Raw genomic sequence first — 13,595 nt, forward strand, 5'->3', positions numbered from 1 at the left:
CCATCCCAGCACAGCACCTTAATCTGTGCCTCTCATTTCTTCAGGCACATTCTGCTTTGTCATATGTTCGTGTTATCATTGGTCTCAATTCCTTTCTGTAAGTAGAATCCATGCCCTAAACATCTTTGTATCCCTACAGCACTAGCAGAGTGCCCGGTAAACAGCAGGTACTCAGAAATTAAGAACTGAATGAGTGAACAAAGTGGGCGGATGGATGGGTGGGGGGCCCTGAATCAGGCAGTATTCTCTGTATTTTCTGACCAGGCAGAGATGGGAGTGTAGCAAGTCCAGTTCTACTTCTGGCCGTGGAGGTTGGTGAGGTGGGGGAGGCAGTGGAAGGTGAAGACAATTACTGGGGGCAGCCATTGGTGACCCTGGTGCCTGAAGATGGCGCTAGAGGTCACTTGGCATATCTACTCGTTGAGCTCTCCTTAACGGAGCATCTGCTGTGTACAAGACACTATGCCACAGGTTATGGGAACAGAGGTAACTATATCGTAGTTCAAAAAGACATGAAGTCTAGGTGGGTAGACAACTAATATGTGTGAACAACGATGATTTCTTTAGAAGTTTGGATGGTGTTACGAGATAGTAAATGCAGAGTGGCAAGCTAGTGGTTCAGAGAGTAAATACTGTGGGCGTAATGATTCTTCATCTCGGACCTTCTAGGTCTGTTCCCTTCCCCAGCTGGCTGCCCTACAGCTTCCCCAGGACACTAGCAAGCACTTATTCGATTATAGAGCCAGATTTTTGGTATCACAAAATGTGTCCACTGTTGTTATACAGCTTTTGAGGAGAGAGGTATTGTAGAGAGCTGGAGTGAGGGCTGGGGTGGGGGTGAAAGGGGCCATTTGGGAAAGCTTTATGTAAGAATTCACCCAGAATTTTCTGAAAAATTGGTAGGCGTAGAGGAATGGAGAAGGCATTTTAGGTAGAGGGGAAAGACATGAACAAGGGACTAGGAATTGAAATAGGTTAGGCATATGCAGGAGACTGTTCATTCATTCATTCATTCATTCATTCAACCAACGTTTTCTGAACCCTTGCTAAGTGCCAGGCAGTGTTCTCATGCTTGACATACAAGCATGTGTCATGAATGAAATAGTCTGCCTTCAAGATGCTAGTGGGACAGTCAATTTACTTGGGTTTGCCAACATACAAATAACATACAAATAGATTGGGGAAAGTGCTATGAAGGAAAAGGAAAAGGAGTCAATAAAAGAGAATTAGCTGGGCACCTTAGCTTCCCAGAGGAAGGTGACATGTAGGTGGAGACCTGAAACGTGGGGAGTGGAGGAAAGAGGGTTCCAAACAGAGGAGGAGGGACCGTGTGATGAGGGTTTCGAGGTGGGTAAAGAGGGTGGTGCATTTGAGAGACCGAAAGGCAGCTGTAGCTGGTGTTACTGGACCTCAGTGAGTGGACACATTTGACTGGCAATACTGCATGCAGGCTGAAGCCAGACTGTGGAAGGCCAGGCTGGGGGTGGTGGACATGTTAAAACATTTTCTGAGGCCAGGTTATCTCTGGGTGTGTTTCTGTGTTTCCATATGAGGGCTCCCTGGAGAGAGAGGGGAGTAGGGAGGAAGGGTGAGGGTCTCTCTGAACATCTTGTGATTCCTGTCCCTATTTGCAGCTGGGCGATGGGACAGTTGTGATGGATGAGCAGCAGGATAACAAGAAGCTGAAGGTGGGTGCCATGCGGAGTCTGCCCAGTGGGGATACTGCAGGGTTTCAGAGGACAACCACAGACGCAGGGCGCTGTGGCCCTGATGCTGGGGATAATGGGCTGGGCTCAGACCTGGGAAGCTCCTGGGAACACTGCCAGGGTGAGTCAGGGAAGGAGCCAGAGGGACTGTCACCTCCAGGTGGCGTTGGAGGAGGTGCTAGCTTGGGAGCTAAGTCCAGAATGTCACTGCTCACTGCCTGTGTGAGCTTGGACCTCAGATTCTGCGTCAGTAAAATGACTGGACTAGATGAACTCAAGTCCCATTTTGTAGACCCAACACTCTATGATTGATCTAAAAGCCTAATTACCTGTGGTTTTGGAATGCCCCAGAACTAAGAGAAGCATACGAGGGGTGGGGCGGGGGGATCTGAGGTTTCTGAAAAACTGTGTCTTAGCTGCCTTTGGTCTGTGGGCATTTGGGAAGAAGTGGGGACCTTAGAGAGAAGAGGCCAGGGTCTGAATGAAACCTCCTCCATCCTACGAAAATCCCTAGGCCTGTTGTGAAGTATTGTGTTACCGTAGCCACTAGATGGCAGAAGAGTTCAGATCCAGAGGGTTGGTTGGTAGGGAGAGAGGGACCAAGCAAGCAGTTTGTCTGACTTTGGATGTTCCCTTGTTAAGTCAGATGATGTTTCTACGTGTGTCGCTATTGTAATTAAAAAAAAAAATTCAACTGAGTAAGTTTAAAGATCAAATCGGCTTTATTCAACAGTTCATGAATTGGCCAGCATCCCATCTAGCAAATAGAAAGGAGTTCCAGGTTGTTTCAGGCAAGGTCACCTTCCTTTGGGGGACAGCAGGGGTCTGTCAGGTAGATTACCTCACTAGTGTGCTAACCAGTTAATTCCAGACTGACTGGTTAAGAGCCCATTCCTGGGAGGGGCTGAAACTGCAGTTAGGTATTTTATGTTTCGGTTTGGTGATGTGGGCAGAGCACAAGTGACTCCATTTTGGACCTGTAGTCTCTTTTTTAGCACTGTGAATGAATGTATGTCACATCCGTGTGTCTGCACATACAGATGTGTGCTTGTGAAGGTCTCTTGAGCATGTGGGTAGAAAAGAAAGGGCTGGAATCAGAAGACCTGGGTGCTAGTCTTGACTCCTTCGTTTATGACCTTGGATAAGCCACCCAGCCTTGTTGAGTTTTCATTTCTTTTTCTGTAGGTGGGGATCAAAGCCTTGCTTATGTCTGGGGGTGGGGCAGTGATAAAGCACCATGACGCTCTCTGTGGACTGTAAGGGGCTGTGCCCATGCACCATGGGGCTGTCTGTGAGGTATATGGGTGAGAGTGTTTCTTTGAGGATGTACTTGCAGGGATGGACAAACCCTTGGTAATGTGGTGTCCTTAATACACATTGTCTGCTCCCTGTCAAAGAGCTTGGGGAATGACTTGGTATGTAGAATTAGCCAGTCATGGAAGAGTTGAGGGGAGGCTGAGAAAGAAAGCACTGTAACTGTCCTGGTGAGGTGAAGGAAGACAGGGTGCCAGGATAAGGCTCCTGTGCTTCTGGCCTGATCTTTATAGGAGAGAGGAGGGTTAGTGAGGCCCCCATGTGGCTCCTCCCCCAGCTTGGGCAGAGGCCCACTGAGGCCTGCACGGCTCTCTCCTGCTTAGCTCGCGTCCGTGCTGACCCAAGGGAGCAGCTCGGCCTCTCTGCACAACAGCACCATCCGCAGCACCATCTACCAGCTCATGTTCCGCAGCCTGGACCCTCTGGGGGAAGGTAAGCGAGGTCTGCCCAGACCTGCGTGGTCTCCCTGTCCACTCCTTCCCTCCTGCAGCTGAACAAGAACTGGGACTTGCAAAACTGAGAGGCAGCAGGTGGAGTGAGGGTGGGAGCGGGAAGAGAGTTAGCAGAGGAGAGAGGGTGGTAGAGGCAGGCAGTCTGGGAAGACCCACCAGGAGAGGGCCCCAAGGAGCTAAGGTCCTTAGGTATCCACATCCCACTACCTCCCTGTCTCCGTGTCCCTCCTGTAAAATGAAAGGGTTCATCTGCAGTGAGTGAGGCCATGAGTGTCGTGTGCCCTGCACTGGTCTATGTTGGGGCTGCCCTCCGTGACTTTCCTGCAGAGCCCACCCCCATGAGTCAGCCCCAGTGTCCCACAGTCTCTCCAGCAAGATAGTGTGGCCAGGGCTGCTTCTGGGGGCATCACCTGTGGGGCCCCACAGCTGGAAGCTCTGGATGGTGCCTCCCTTTGCTCTGTATTCAGCTCCAGAGTCCTAGGAAGCCTGCTGACCCCTCCCCCAGCCAGGTATCCCAAAGGACACCCTGGGGGCCACCAGGACCACTTCTGGGAGTGGTGAGGGTCCAAAGTGTAGTGGGAGCTGATGCCCAAGTTGACAAATGATGGAGGCAGCTGAGATCTTCACCACCCACTTTACCGAGCCCTGCCTTCTGCCCTGCTTCCCCAGAGAGCTACCTCCAACAGGCTTCGCAGGCCCCTAAAGGGCATCCTCAGGTACGCTTCTCTTCTCCTTCGGCACCTCTGTCTCTGGGACACTGCTGCAGAACTGGAGCGCCTGCATGAGGCCCATCAAGGAAAGGTTGGCCTTTGGGCGGAAGCCAAGGAGTTGGAGTGCAGCTGGGCAGGAGGCTGAGGACTGAGCCGAATATGACACCAGAGACTGATCCATGAGCCCCAGGGACAAATTTTAGGGACCTCAGAATTTCTCAGGCCCTGAAGCATCTTCTTCACATTTGATACTGGGTTGTTGGTTGTTTAAAACAAGCATATGGTCAAAGACAAGGTGATCAAACCTTCCCTAGAAAATCCTCACGAGGAGCTTCCGCAGACATTGGGAGAGGCCACCCCCCTGTCAGCTCCAGAAAAACAGTACCCCTGGGGTTTCAAGAGTGGAGTCTGCAGCACTGGGCAGCCTGTGGGTGACCAGTGCTGGGGGTGTGTCTGGCCTGGGCACAGTGAAGGAAGCTGTATCCCTGGGCAGGCCTGGCCCTCCTCGTGGAATCACTGACTCAGCAAAGTCTTAAAGATAAAGACCTTCTCCTGGACGGGACTGCAGGGCCCCCTGCCTGGGCCACTTCCATGACCAGCAGCCATCTGCTGGCTTGTCCTAACAGGATTATGTGATGTCCAGGCCATGTCCAGGCCAGGCCGAGGTCAGAGGAGATTGATACTAAGGAGATGATCCGGCCGCGCTGAGAGTTGAGAGGCCATGTGAGGAAACAAGCGCTGGGGGAGCCAGTGGCAATCATCCCCAGGAAGACAAGCACGCTTGGTGCCCTGTGTGGGTGTGCGGCGGGTATGGAATGGCCCTCCCAGGGAATGATTGCTTATGTGCCTGGGATGCGGTCCCACTCAGAGAAGCTGGCCCTGATCCTGCACCCTGAGATTCCATCCAGGAAGGGCTGGGATCACGCAGGGCTGCGATGAAGGCCTTTGTTCCCAACCCTTTGCAGATACATGTTTGTATTTCCGTATGCTCTTTCCAGATGGCTATCCAGGTGTTTCCACCCTTTCCAAGCAATGAACTCTCTCCACAGAGCTGATCCATGGTCTGAACTCTTACCCGGGGTAGGGGCTCTACCTCTCCAGAATCCCATGCTTTTTCTGGTGATTTCACTCACACATGTGCGTGTGTATATGAGAGAGACAAAGAGACAGAGATAGAGAGAAACAGAGAGAGGCCCTTCAGCGGACCTGCTTTCCTCGGTGGCATGGGAAATGAGAGGTTAGGGCGTGTGATGAGGAAGGAGAAGGAAAGAGGGGAACTTGGTTTTCTTGCCAGCTCCTCCAGCCAGCAGTCAGCAGGTATTCTCAGCACCAGGACTGGAACCAGGGGAGCCCTTCGAAAAGCTATGTATTGTTCAACAGAAGACTGCAGTGCTTGATCAGTGCCAAGGGGGCACTGGAGCGGTCTGCATGAGGTAGGCAGTGGAGTGCCCACCACCTGACATCTCAGTTATGACAGGACCCGCTGAGCAGGCCCACCAGGACACTTTGAGGGACCACACTTGCCAGAGTGATGGCTCTGCAGGATGGAGCCTATTGCCAGAGGCAGCTGCAGCTCAACCAGCCTGATTGTTTAGGAGACAGGTTGAGAGAAGGAAACTCCAGACCTGCTTTTGTCTCCTGCCCATCCTGGACCCAGGCAGAGTTTGATTCCCAAACCTTCACAGTTTGCCTGTATTATGGACTAGAGGATCTTCAGGGTCCCTTCTAACTCAAACCCTCTGGAATGCTGGGCCTCAGCAGTGCAGAGTTGCTTCCTGGGTGGAACAGCTGCTCTCAACTACTATCGTCAACTCATCATTGTCATCATAGCTAAAACTTATGTAGTATTTTCTAGGTGCCAGGCACTGGCTTAAGCACATTCATATATAAATTCATTTATTCCTTCAACAACTCTGTAAGATTTTTTTTTTCTTTTGGGCTGCGTTGGGTCTTCGTTGCTACGCGTGGGCTTTCTCTAGTTGCAGCGAGCGGGGGCTACTCTTCGTTGTGGTGCGCGGGCTTCTCATTGCGGTGGCTTCTCTTGTTGTGGAGCACAGGCTCTAGGCGTATGGGCTTCAGTAGTTGCAGCACACAGGCTCAGTACTTGTGGCTCACGGGTTCTAGAGCACAGGCTCAGTAGTTGTGGCACACGGGCTTAGTTGCTCCACGGCATGTGGGATCTTCTCGGACCAGGGTTCGAACCCGTGTCCCCTGCATTGGCAGGCGGATTCTTAACCACTGTGCCACCGGGGAAGTCACTCTGTAAGATTTTATAGGTGAAGAACCTGAGGTACAGAGGGTCACCAAGCTGGATCCATAGCTAGCAAGTGGCAGAACTAGGATTCAAACCCAGGCATCTGGCTCCAGAATCCACACTAACTTAGCAAAATTTAATTGCAGCAGTTAAAGTATTTATTTATTTTGTCTCATGGACTCCCACATCAGTGCTCTATCATATTACTGCCTTTTTAGAGAGGGGACACTGAGGCGTAGAGAGGGTACACAGGCTTCCTAAGGTCACCCAGCACTCACAGGGCAGAGCCAGCCTGGAACCCAGAATAGACCCCATGGCTCCACTTCGCTCTTACCCTTACGGACTGCATTGTCCTCACCCTCACGGACTACACAGCTGTGAGGAGGACGCTCGTGAGCTCCTGCACTTCAGTCTCTGTGCCTCTCAGCTTGAAATTACACATGTACAGCACTTTGCATGTTGCCTGGAACATAGTCATATTGAAAGAGAGTTGACTTCCCCATCTCTCTTTTCTGGAAATCAGGGCAGCACTATTCTGTGCACGATGCTCTGTGGACTGCCAGCAAGGCACTGAGCGTATACAGGGATCTGGAAGGAGACTCTGCTTGGGCTGCAGGTGTCTGGAGTCCAGAGGAGAGTGTCAGGGAGCTTGGTGATCAGCTATTTCGCCTTTCACACTGGAGAGGGGAGGCTCATGAACATGGCCACGAGTAGTTCCCCTGGAGCCATAGCAAAGCTTCTAGTAAATTCATAGAAATTAAGCTGCAAAGGACCTTACAGACAATCTAGTCCAAGGATGGCAAAAATATCTCCCTGCCATTATTTCTTCATTCCCTGCCCACTGCAGACACCACCAGTGAATCACGGTACTCTCCTACCAAGCTTGGACCAGAATTCTCAATTCAGCACTCAAGCAGCCGTCACTTAAGTTCATAAAGGAAATGAATGAATCCTATTTGTTGCCCCCAAATAAAGTAAACCATGTCATTTTATTGGAAGTAGACCTAGAGAGGGGAAGTGACTAGCCTAAGTGACCAACCTGAGGTCATAGCCAGTTAGTGACAATGTAGGGAATTTAAGGCAGAAGTTTGGGAATTGGGCACCATGAACAAGCCTAGGAGGACCAGAGTCCAGATGTTGCAACTTCCAGGCCAGCCTCTTTCCACCTACTTCAGCTGCTCTGACTGTCAGCTGACCAACCTAACTGAATGGTGTAGCAGGGAGGCTGTGGTCTTGGATAAGATGTGTTTCCTTTCTCATTCACAGCCCGGCCCTCCAAGGACAAGGAGGAGGAGAGCTTGAATCAGGAGGCCAAAGCCAAGCCTCAGGCCAAAGCAGAGAGCAAACCAGAAGGTGAGAGGATGGTGAGACCAGTGGGCTTTCTCCTGCCACCTTCCTCGCTCCTGTCAGCCAGGGACTGGGCGGCCTCCTGGCCTCTCTGAGCCAGTCAGCTGGAGTGATGAGCTGGTGCTCCTCTCCTCGCGCTGTACTCCGGCCTCCTCCTTCCAGGGTGTTCCCCTCCTGGCGTGGCTGCAGGCCCGGGGTTGGCCCTGTACAGCTCCCTCCGCACTCTCCTCACATCGGGTAGGCAAGGCCTGGCGGGGGTTGTTGAACTTCTATTTCTTTTTTGCTAAATCTTGTCCCAAATGAGATTCTATTGGACTCTATTTCTTCTTCCTGTCACTTCTACACAGTGCTGCTAGGGAATCGGTCTGAGACCAGTAACCCCAGTGAGGGAGGGCCATCTGGGGTCTGGTGATGAAAACATCCAGCATCCGTGTGGCAGCTGGGACGCGGTAGTGAGACAGCTACTGCCCTGTGGGCTCTGCACAGCACACCAGGCCTGCCTGATCCACCCAGCAGCTTCGGAGGGAGGGAGGTAGAGCAGCAGTCATTGTCCCCATTCTATAGACAAGGAAACTGAGGCTCAGAGAGGTCAAGTGACTTGCCCAAAGATATATAGCCAAGAAGTGAGAAAGCCTGTACCTAAACCTAGATCTCCAGACTTTCCAGTTCTCCCTCTCCTGCAGTCCTATTCCAAGCTCCCCTAGCTGCTACCTTTGAAATCATCAGGCTCCTCTACATGCAGTTGGTAGGGGGAAGGGTCAGGTGCTGAGAGCTGGGGCTTTGCCCTCTCTTTTAAGCTGTTCACAGTATCCTTAGCTACATTGCCAGGATGGAAATGTCTGAATACAGGGAGAGCAAGGAGAGCCACTTCCCAGCTGTCCTCTCATCTGCAGACATCTCTGTGGACAGGACAGTAACAATTCACATCACATCATTTTCCTTTTCCTGTTAACAAGAAATTCCCCAAACAAACCTTCTGTGACCCTGAAGTGGACAAGTCCAGTAGCCCTGTAACCACTCACACCAGTCTCTGCCAGCTGCCCTGAGAACCTGGCACACTCTTCTGACCTATCCCATGTTTATCCTTTAAAGAGGAGGAGCCAGCCAAGCTCCCTGAGGTCACGGTCACACCAGCCCCTGCTCCAGACGTCAAGGGAGATCAGGAGGAAGATCCTGGCAGTCAGGTAGGCACAAGCCTCTTCCCAGGTGGTGGAATTTGAGAGGCCCAGGGAAGGATTTGCCAATCAAAAATCAGTCCTTCCTGAAGATTGGAAATGCTATTTGAGGTTCATTCCTCTGGTGTAAGCACTGCCCTTTCTTTGAAGATCAAATACCTCATGGGGCCAGTTAATTCACTTAGTATGAGTAAGATAATATATATGAGAATGTGTTGCCAACCTATGTCCAATCAGCTGTGGCAGGGAGAGGTGGCGTGCTTTGACTCCAGTGTGGGAGAAGGGAGCTACCCGTCAGGGGCCATTAGCAGTGACAGTTCTCAGAGAAGAGGGTGCAGGCTGGGCAGACACTTCTGTACCTATCAATTTAAATGACTTGTCATTTCCTGCGAGAAGCCTTCTCTCCTGATGAGGGTGGGGAAGGGAGGGCAGAAATTATTTCAGATTCAAGTCTTCTCACTCTTCATTCCCAACTGAAAGCACAGGCCTCATGGATATTAATATTTGACTTCTTCATTGGGTGCTCTGAACCCTGGTTGCATATTAGAATAATTTGGGGAAGCTTTAAAACTGTCCAGGGCCCACTTTCAACCAATTAAGTCAGGATACCTGGGGTAGGTCCTTGGGCATGAATGTTTTTAAATCCTCTAGGTGATTTTAATATGCAGCAGAGTTGAGAATCATTGGGCAGTGTTTGGGGTTGGCAGTGTCATGAAATTTGTTATGGATGACGTATGCCATGAGCACACAGCCCAGGTCATTTGCTCAAGGGATTGGACCAGCACGTTGTTATAGGTCATTTAGGAGCCTAATCTGAGGACCCTCAGAATCAATGGCTTTCAGAGTGAGTGGAGTCAGTCCATGGTTCCCACACACTGGTCTATAGATGCATTTATTAGAAGCACTTGTGAGCATATTAAAATAGATTCCTGGCTTCCGGTCCTAGAGATTATACTTCAGTTGGTCCAGGGGGGGCAAGGAAATCTGTATTTCTAATAAGCTCTCAGGCTACCAGGTTTGGGAACCAAAGATCTCATTCGGCCCTGGCATTTGCAGAGCAGGGTAGCTTGGTGGTTAAGAGGCCAAGATTTGGACTATCCATATTCCAATCCCAGCTTCATCACTTACAAACTGTGTGGACCATAAGCAAGTTATTTAACTACTCTGTACCCTAGTTTCTTCATCTGTCAGATGGATTTAGTTCTGCCTATATCATAAATTAATTGACTCATGAAACATACTAAGTGCTAGTTGTTATTATTATGATTATTATTATACCACTTAGCATGATGCCTGGCACATAAATACCCTCAGAAAATAGGTATCCTCCTCGTCATCATCATTTTACACATAGAAGGTAATAGAGCAGTTGAGGAGTTTTAGTGGACTCAGCAATGTGATGTAACCACCAAAAGATATCATGCCATTTTAGGCAACATTAATGGAAGCACAGTATCTAAAATAAGGGGGGTGATAATCCTGTTTGACTCTGTGAAGTGTTCTGTGTTGTTTTAGAAGCCTCCTCATGGGATATAAGCTAACTAGAATGAGTTCACCAAGAAGGAGCGGAGGCTCTAGGCCATAGTATGGGGGAACCATAGAAGGATCTGGGAATCTTTAACCCAGGGAAGAGAGCTGTCTCATGGAAGAGTGTTATGTATGGCTCCCAAGAGTAAACCTATACACAGGAGGTAGAACTTTGGTATAAATATGACTTCAAACCAATCAGAGTTGTCAAGATGACAGAAGCCGCTTTAGGTGGTGAGTTCTCCATCCCTAGAAATGATCAAATAAAGACCAGACCACCACTGGGTAGGAGTGTTGTGAAGGGAATTTTGCTGAATGATTGCACTAGTTTCTTCCTCATACTCAAGCTTTTAGATACATTCTGAGAAGAACAACAAAAAACGTGGGGAGAAATTGGGAAGGAAACAAGCAGGGCAGTTATTTCCCATTAATCTGTTGGCTTTGGATTGCAGGGAGATGTGGCTGAAGCTGAGAGCACAGGTGAAAGGACAGGTAATGAGGTTAAAACTCCTGGTGAAGGTGAAAATGGAGAGCAGAGTGGAGGTGAAGCTCGACCAGAAGGTGAAGGTGAAGAAAAAGGAGAGAATGAAAGTGAAGGTGACATCCAGGCAGAAAGGAAAGGAGATGATGAAGGTGAAGGTGAAATCCAAGCAGAAGATGGTGAAATGAAAGGTGATGAAGGTGAAACTGGAGAGCAGGAATTGAACACTGAAAATCAAGATGAAGCCAAAGAAGATGAGAAAGGTATAGATGGTGAAGAGGAAGGTGATGGAGGTGAGAGTGAGGACGAAGAGGAGGAGGAGGAGGAGGAAGAGGAGGAGGAGGAGGAGGAGGAGGAGGGCAATGAGGAGCCTTTGACCCTGGAATGGCCTGAGACCAGGCAGAAGCAAGCCATTTACCTCTTTCTTCTGCCCATTGTGTTCCCACTGTGGCTGACGGTGCCCGATGTCCGGAGGCTGGTGAGTTTGCCCAGCTGTCCCCAAGCTATCTGTCCCCAGGGAGGCTGTGGGGTGTCTCCGCACTCCCCCTCAAGAGGACGGAAGGGACAGAAAAACCAGCTTGACAGGGCTCAACTACAGAGAGGATCTGGGATGGAATCTGCAGCTCTCGTGGGGACCATGCACCTAAGGGGACACACTGATGGGCTTGGGAGGCCTCAGAATGTGCTTGTTTCCATCACTATAAGCAATGTGAACTAACCCCTCCTCGAATTCTCTGTTTCTTGATTTTAATATGGGAATGATGCCACTGCACACCCTCCATATTGCACAGGGATATTGTGAAAACCCAGGGTGATAAGTGCTGTTTCTACCCAGTATTCCTGTTTATAAGGAAAGGTCTGACTAACATACTCCACCCAAAGGGGAACCATATTCTGTCTCTGGGTCCAGAGAGGGGTGGGGTGGGGAGAGGTTGCTGAAGCCAAACCAGGTACCTAGATTGGTCTGGTTCCAGGGCAAGCAGGTAGCTCTCTTCAGTTTGGCAACTGCTGAACCCCCTCCTGTGTGGACTCCCCTATGGGCCACCAACCCCATCCTTCTCAAGGTCCTCACTGGAGACAGAGATGGAAGCTCAAACATCTCCACATCCTCTCCATGACTCCTCCAGCAGATCTCTTCACTGATACTGGGGCTCCCTCAGAAGGGCCAGAGACCTTTAGCCTCTGCAACTTATTTCTCTTCCTTTTCAAACAGGAGGCTAGGAAATTTTTTGTTATCACCTTCCTGGGATCCATCATGTGGATAGCCATGTTCTCATACCTCATGGTGTGGTGGGCTCACCAGGTGAGTGTGTGGCAGGAACTAAATCCTGCATTAGCAGGTCAAAAGGACTTTTTTCCTTCAGGGTGAATTTCTGGTACCCAGGGAATAGCAAGGACCAAGTGAATTTGTAGTTTATACATTGTAAAGGCTAAAAAGTAGACTTTATATTCCAGGGAATGTAGTGCTTTTCAGGTGTGGCTCTTCTGTCTTGTAGCGTGACAGAAGGCCCTTTACAACCTGATCTAGTTGACCATTCCTTCTTAGCATTATTCCCTGCTTCCTCTGTTCTGTATCTCACACTTCTCTCCACCTGGTGAAATCATACACACTCGTGAGAGCAAGCTCAGTTTTGCCTCCTTTCTGGCATTTAATCAGTCTTCTGAGTGCTTAATGGCTTTGCTGTTCTACCTAGAATATTGCACTTAAGCACAGAGCTGTATTATTATTTACATGCTTTTCTCTTTCAAGCTGAGAGTAGGGTCAGTGTTGTACTGCTCATACTTCTACCTCCAGCCTCTAAAAAGTTCCTGGCACATAGTGGGTGTCCGTGGTTCTGGAAATGGAAACTTGACACCAAGAGGCCTTTGGAGGAGCAGTTCTTTTGGGAAGGTAGAGGTGTTGTAGTTGGAATGACAGTAAGTGGTATCATAGGTGGACTTTTACTCCAGTTTAGAAAAGAGCAGCATCATTCCCTGAAGCCTTGAGCAGGGGACCTGTTCTTTCTCTTCATGGCCCATCTCCCCAGCTGTTAGTTCTGCTGTGACCCTACCTCACTCAGGCCAAGGGAATGTGAACTCTGTGGAAGGTGTTGGTTTTGCACAAAGTAGTATGTGGTTGGTGCTTTGAAGAGCCTCAGATTTTTCACTTGGTTTCTCATTACTGTTACTATTTACCAGGTTGGTGAAACAATAGGGATTTCTGAAGAGATTATGGGCTTGACAATCCTAGCAGCAGGCACATCAATTCCTGACCTCATCACCAGTGTGATTGTCGCTCGGAAAGGCCTGGGAGACATGGCCGTGTCAAGCTCTGTGGGCAGTAACATATTTGATATCACCGTGGGGTGAGTGGCAAAGTTGCTTTCTAAGGCATGATATGTATGACTGGCAAACACTGTGTTGGCTCTGTCTGCTGGTTTTTTGCTCCATTCATTATACATGGAATAAAAGGGCATTTATGTTATTAGCTTCTGTAAGGCAACAAAGTATCCTCCCTTCATTCATCACAGCCAGATAGGATAATAGAACTAAAATGCTGCCTGAAATGGAACTGACTAGAATTTATAGATGAATTGAAAAATGAAGTCCATTAAATTCCATTACCAAATACAAACGCTCTGCTCACTGA

At 49.5% G+C, this 13,595-nt stretch overlaps 1 protein-coding gene across 3 annotated transcripts in view; it reads left to right on the top strand.

Annotated features, from left to right (window-relative positions):
• SLC24A1 (solute carrier family 24 member 1) overlaps positions 1-13,595 on the top strand; it is a 40,870-nt gene that overhangs the window by 23,183 nt on the left and 4,092 nt on the right. For all 3 annotated transcript variants that reach the window (XM_081228764.1, XM_081228765.1, XM_081228766.1), the window contains 7 exons: positions 1,635-1,688; positions 3,344-3,452; positions 7,703-7,789; positions 8,876-8,967; positions 10,938-11,444; positions 12,180-12,269; positions 13,145-13,311. In XM_081228764.1, coding sequence (XP_081084890.1) covers positions 1,635-1,688; positions 3,344-3,452; positions 7,703-7,789; positions 8,876-8,967; positions 10,938-11,444; positions 12,180-12,269; positions 13,145-13,311 — 1,106 coding nt within the window. The remainder of the gene's footprint in view (positions 1-1,634; positions 1,689-3,343; positions 3,453-7,702; positions 7,790-8,875; positions 8,968-10,937; positions 11,445-12,179; positions 12,270-13,144; positions 13,312-13,595) is intronic.

Source organism: Mesoplodon bidens (assembly GCF_964165515.1).
Source record: "Mesoplodon bidens genome assembly, chromosome: 3".
Taxonomy (NCBI): Eukaryota; Metazoa; Chordata; class Mammalia; order Artiodactyla; family Ziphiidae; genus Mesoplodon; species Mesoplodon bidens.